Raw genomic sequence first — 6,582 nt, 5'->3', positions numbered from 1 at the left:
CTCCATAAGAAGACAAACCACGAAACACAGCCCAAGAGAGGTGCGGTGTCGGGAGGAATAGACGTGGAAGGGATGATATCCATGTTATTTAATTTCATCATCAACCTGTCTTCTTGGCGCTGACCCAAGGCTACAGCCCAGAGATTCCCACGCCCCAGGCCACGCCCCTCGGAGCACGGTCCCGCCCCGCGCGCGGAAGTAGCCACCCGGCAGCCCAGTACCTCCGCTGCTTCCCCGTGACCCGCGGGCATGGCAGGGCCGCCGCTCGGACCCGCGAGCCTAGTCCTCCACCAGCCGCTCTGTCTCCTCAGGCTTGCTCTCCCACTGCTGACGCTGCTTTTCACGGCCGGGGTCGGCTGCCCTTGCGAGGACCCTGCCCTGTGCCGACCGATCCTCCACCACCCCGACTACGAGGTCAGTTCTTTTGACTGTCCTCGGTGTCTGATCTTGTCTCCACTACCCCAGAGGAATTTAGAGTGGAAGCGAGCCCTGAAAAGAGGCGATATGGACGCCGAAAGCAGTTTTGACCATTCGCTGAGAGATTTCCTGTTTAATGGTTGCCTTTGTATTACCAGGAGCCCTGGTGGCGTAGCCGTTCAGCGGGAAAAGATGCGGCAGTCAGCTTCCCTAAGGATTACAGCCTTGGAAACACTATAGGGTAGTTCTCTTCTGTCCCATGGGGTCACAACGAGTCAGAGTTGAATCGATGGCAGTAGGTTTTCATTTTACAGAAGGGGAAACTTGGGCTCAAAGGTTGAGTAACTCTTCCCAGGTCACACAATTAGTGCCTGAGACGGGCAAGAGTTCAAACCCAGTTCTGACTCCAAAGGCAGCCTCCTTTCTGCCTTTCCTGGTGCATCCTGGGTGTAAAAGCAACAAAAAAGGCAGGGTAATTAGGTGTTCCCCAAAATCAAACAAAAATGCCGATTCATAGCGACTCGATAGAGCAGAGTAGAACTGCCCCATCGGGTGTCCAAGGCTGTAAATCCTTATGGAAGCAGGTTGTTGTTTGCCGTCCAGTCGGACCCGACTCATAGCGACCCCTCCTTGGGTTTCCGAGGCAGTATCACTACGGAAGTAGGATTGCCCAACCTTCCTTCCGAGGAGTGGCTGGTGGGTTTGAACCGCCAGCCTTCTGGTGAGCAGTCAAGTGCCTTAGGCACTATGCTACCAGAGCTCCTATGGAAGCAGGTAGTCATACCTTTCTCCGGAGCCTTAGGTTCACTCCGCTGTTATTTTAGCCGCGGAGTGCTTAACCATTGTGTTTTTGCAGGGCTCCTCCCTCTCCCTTTCTTTATCACTGTGCTTGCAGGGCTCCTACCCTGCTTGGGCGGTTTTGAAGTGCGCAAATAGATCTTTCAATAAATTTTTCTTTTACCCACCTAACAACTTATAAAGCGTTTTCCAACTTGACCAAACACCATTATGGAGACAATAGTAAAACTAAAACCACATGACTGCCTAGAGTGTTATGATTGGAGGAGGAGTTGGACAATGCCATTTTACTTCAGAGAGAATCTGTATCCTATGTCAGGGAGGTGGAAAAGCTTAGTCCAAAGAACAAATCTTTTGTAGAGATAGGAACTCTTCCAGGTTCTTAATCTAGTAGATGATTAGCTTTGAGGCTGGGAATTTAAAGTAGTGTAGTGCCTAAAGCACTTGATTGCTAACCAGAAGGCTGGCCGTTCAAACCCACCAGCCGCTCCTGGGAAGATTGGGCAGTCTACTTTGGTAGTGATAGCCGCCTTGGAAATCCAAGGCAGGGTCTCTATGAATCGGGTCCGACTCGAGGGCACATAACAACAACATATAGATAGATACACACAGTATATGTATATTGTATATATGGGTTTTGGTCTATCTGTCTGTCTGTCTATCTATCTATCTATCTATCAGAGCCCTGGTAGTATGAGAAGGGTTAAGTACTGGCTGACAAAAAAAAAAAAAAAAAAATTGCCATTAGAACTCACCCAGCAACTGTGTGGGATTGGCAGTCTGCTTCCTTAAAGATTACAGTGAAGAAGTCCCTATGGGGACAGTTCTCTATCACATGGGGTCGCTGAGTCTGAATCAACTGGATAGAAATGGGCTTGGTTGGTATGGCTTATTCACTGATGTACTGTGTCCACTATAGTGCCTGGCATAGATGGGCTGTGTTTAATTTTTTTTTTGGATGATCACCATGTGTTCTGGTTACTTGGTACCACTCTAACAGGAATATACCACAAATGGAATGGCCTTAACAAATTGGAGTTTATTCTCTTACAGTTTGGAGACTTTAAGTTCAAGTTCAAAGTGCCAGGCTCTAGGGGCTGGGTGAAAGCCCCTCAACCTTGGGCTTCAGCTCTGCCTCCTGCTCCCGGCCCACTGAAGCTAGAGGCTTTTCTTCACTCAGACAGCTACTGGCTGCTGAGGCTGACAAACCCACAAGTAAAAAGGCACAGTCCCAACATTACCAAACCACACGGTAGGCCATTAATTCAAGTCCATTATAAGTCCCAAGGTCAGCAGAGCATAGCAGGCTGCTGAACAATGACATGGCTACAGGCAGGGTCCAAACATGCCGTAGGCTAGAGACCATTCCCAAGGCTTCTCCTTCTTTATAGGAAGAAGACCACATCCCAAAGGCAGCTACTCAGCTGTTTGTGGTAGATCCCACCATAGAGTTGATTGCCAGGCTCATGATGGGGAATAACTACCACCAGCTGCCCAGCCGCTCAACCAGGCCCAGCCAAGTTGACACACAAACATAACTACCACACCATAATAGTCTTCTTGATAGTCTTCTTGGTTTAAGTGATAATTAAGTATTCATCGTTTGCTATGAATAAATCATTTCCTGGTTTATTTAACTCTTTATTAATGTTGTTCTGTTCTGGCAGGTATTTGTGTTTGATGTTGGACACAAAACTTGGAAATCTTATGATTGGGCACAGATTACAACTGTGGCAGCTTTTGGAAAATATGACTCAGAACTTATGTGCTATGCTCATTTGAAAGGAGCCAGAGTAGTGCTAAAAGGTAAGTTACAGTTTGTACCAAAACCAAACCAAACTCACTGCTGGGGAGTCAGTTCTGACCTTCTGGTTAGCAGTCAAATGCCTTAGGCACTATGCCACCAGAGCTCCCTGATGTCTATAAATGGTAATGTGACGTGTATTGTTCACCATAGTCCTTTCCAAAAAAAAAGAAAAGAAACCTCCCTCTTTATGTTTATCTGGTATTTTTTTTTTAGCATCCTAAAATTAATCTTCCAAACCGAAAAAACAAAACTCATTGCCATTGAGTCGATTTTGACTCATAGTGACCCCTCCTTGGGTTTCTGAGGCGGTATCATTACAGAAGTAGATTGCCTAACTTTCCTTCCAAGGAGTGGCTGGTGGGTTTGAACTGCCAGCTTTCTGGTTAGCTTTAGGGACTACATCACCAGAGCTCCTAAAGACTGTTTAATTCATTTAACAATGTAATATTTTAAAAGAGTTAAATCAATGTATGACTTTGAGCAAAATGTGAATACCTAAGTACTGTGATAATCTTTAGTCAGTCTATAATTTCTGCTTCTAATTTGAGAATGATTTTGCTACTTACTCATATTGTTTACAATTAGAGACTCTGAGTAATAACTATCTTACTTTACTATATTATTTCTGTATTTGGAAAAATTTAATTGGGGCCTAGTATTTCATTATGATGAAATGTTTTAAAGCCATTTAGGTCTCTTTGATTGATTCGTAAAGTAAATGTCATTAGACTGTAAAAAGCGTATCTTCACAAAAGATGTATATTTCTTCCGCAGGCGATGTATCTGTAAAGGATATCATTAATCCTACTTTCAGATCATCATGGATAGCTGAAAAACTTATTTTGGCCAAAAAACAATATATGGATGGCATTAATATAGACATAGAGCAAGAAGTTAATTGTTCCTCACCAGAATACGATGCATTGACTGCTTTAGTCAAAGAAACCACAGATGCTTTCCACCGTGAAATTCAGGGATCCCAGGTAAAAATTTATTTTGGATACTCCATGTTTTCCTATCAAGTGTATTCATAAGGGTATGACTAATAGAATCTCAGTTTTGTAGTACTGGAATGGGGAAGAATTTCCACATATCTTTTCCTAAGAAATTTTGTGGAGCTTTAGAGACTCTTCCTAGAGGGATTTTAAGGAATTTTAAGATACTAAATCTCATCGCAGGAATGCTGGTGGCACGGTGGTTAAAGCATTCACCTGAAAACCAAAAGGTCAGCAGTTTGAACTCACCAGTAACTTTGTGGGAGAAAGATGAGGCAGTAATCTATAAAGATTGACAGCCTTGGAAACCCTATGGGGCAGTTCTACGTGGTCCTATAGGGTCGCTATGAGTCAGAATTGACTTGATGGAAGTGTTTTGTTGTTGTTGTTGTTGGTTTGTTTAAATCTCACCTCTAAGCATAAAAATAGAACATTGTGATTGCCCCATTACTTGCCTTGCAGAAAGGTTAGAAGTCCAGTGAAATTTGTGAGAGCAGGAACTCGATGGGACTGCCTTGTTTTTCTGGGTCTTACAAGTTGTCCACTTTGGGCAGGGTGGAGTCTTACTACTCTTCTTACACTCATTTAAGTGGAAAATATTTGAGTTTTCCTTCTCTGACAGGTTTAGCCTTTATACCAGTTACAGCTTTTGCAGGTTTTACTCTTTTATATAGGCAAGGGGACAGCAGAAATTAGGTAGGCCCTGTGTGTACAAATCCTGCATTCAGCAGTACAGGTAAGAAACAGCTCTTGCCTAAGAGCAGAGGTAGTTCTAGGTAACTGTCTCTTTTATTTCATAGACTGTGAACTACATGCAAAGCACCCAAGACCCAATAGGTCTCAAAGGACAACACTGTAACACTTATCAGAGTGATGACAAAAGGCAGTAAATGTACCTATTGCCCAAATAAGCATGATTAATGCAGAAGATCACAACACAAGGCATCTAGCTAGGCAATGTGTGAATAACAATGGAGATTGTGTCCCCAGATCAACACTCTCAGACCTGCCTATCAAGATAACTATAGTTTTTTTTTTTTTTAATTGTGATTTGGGTGAAAGTTTACAGAGCAAATTCGTTTTTCTTTCATACGCATTTTGTATTGTGACATTGATTACTATCCCCACAATGTAACAGCTGCCTTCCCACTTCTTTCCAGAGGTTACCTTCTCCCTCTATCATTCTTTCCTATGCATTTCTGGTGTCTGAGCTACTTCCCTGCACAAATGCTGCCCTTCTACTCTCCCATGGTTGAATGTTCTAAGGAGTGTACCTACCTGGTATAATTGTTCATCTCATAGGCTTGTCTGTTTGGCTGGAAGATAAGCCATCAGTTCCAGGCCTGAAGGGTTATTAGGGGCCATAGTCTTTGGAGTTTCACCAGTCTCTATCAAACCACTAGGCTAGGTCTTTTTTATGATTTTGAGTTTTGTTCCACATTTTCCTTCCACTCTATCTAGGATGTCCAATTTTGATCCCTTTCCATGTAGGCTGGCACTGGTAGTGAGGCACGATCATGTTATTTTGGTCTCAGGGTCATGTAGACTGAACTTCCTATTGTCTGCTAGTCCCTTAGATGAATTGTTTCCATGTGCCATTGATTTCTTCACTCTTCTTTGCTTCAGACAAGGAGAGACCAATTGTTGCATCTTAGCTGGCCACTCCCATCTGTACTTCTTGTGCACCTCTCTGTGTTTTCCTTTTCCTTAGTGTTTCCTTTCTGGTCACTTGCTTTTGGTATATTGCCTTGTCTTCACCCAAATCAATACCTGTCTTTTACCTAGCTAACAATTTTTCCTCCCCTCCCCTCCCATTGCTAGTAACCAACAAAGAAAATTTCATTCCATGTGTAAACCTTTTACTTGACTTTTTATAATAGTGGACTCAACAATATTTGTCCTTCTGTGATTGACTTTTTTCGCTCAGCATAATGTCCTCCAAGTTCATCTATATTATGAGGTGTTTTGAGTATTCTTCATTGTTCTTAGTGTTGCATATTATTCTGTTGTGTATATGTACCATAGTTTGGTTATCCATTCATCTGTTGACGGGCATTTAGGTTGTTTCCGTCTTTTTGCTGTTGTCAGTAGTAGTGCAGTGAGCATGAGTGTTCATATAGCTATTCCTGCCCCAGCTCTCACTTCTTTAGAATATATTCCTATAAGTGGGATGGCTGGATCAAATGGTATGTCTAATCCCAACTTTTTAAAGGAAATGCCATATCATTTTACACAGTAGTTGAACCATTTTACAGTCCCACCAGCAGTGTATGAGAGTTCTATTCTCTCCATACCCTTGGCAGCATTTGTTATTTTCTGTCTTGTTGAACTTTGGTATTATTCCTAGGGTGAGATATCTCATTGTTTTTATTTGCATCTTTCTAATGGCTAATGATCACGAGCATTTCTTCATGTGTTTGTTGGCTGCCTGAATATCTTCTTTGTGAAGTGTCTGTTCATGTCTTCTGCACATTTTTTTTTTTTACTCTTTTTTTTTAAAATTTTGATTTGGGTGAAGATTTACAGAGCAAATTCACTTTCTATACAGCAGTTCACATATACTTT

At 42.7% G+C, this 6,582-nt stretch overlaps 1 protein-coding gene across 1 annotated transcript in view; it reads left to right on the top strand.

Moving 5' to 3' along the window:
- Nucleotides 1-249: 249 nt before the first annotated feature.
- Nucleotides 250-6,582, top strand: part of CTBS (chitobiase) — a 28,756-nt gene continuing 22,423 nt past the window's right edge. Inside the window, exons 1-3 of the mRNA XM_007946161.2 lie at nt 250-414; nt 2,883-3,021; nt 3,797-4,005. Coding sequence (XP_007944352.2) covers nt 250-414; nt 2,883-3,021; nt 3,797-4,005 — 513 coding nt within the window. The remainder of the gene's footprint in view (nt 415-2,882; nt 3,022-3,796; nt 4,006-6,582) is intronic.

The sequence above is a fragment of the Orycteropus afer genome, unplaced genomic scaffold (genome assembly GCF_000298275.1).
Source record: "Orycteropus afer afer isolate SDZICR_OR568_19922 unplaced genomic scaffold, OryAfe1.0 scaffold00152, whole genome shotgun sequence".
NCBI lineage: Eukaryota > Metazoa > Chordata > Mammalia > Tubulidentata > Orycteropodidae > Orycteropus > Orycteropus afer.
The sequence above is the reverse complement of the archived record's forward strand: the minus strand, read 5'-3'. Positions and strand labels throughout refer to the sequence as shown.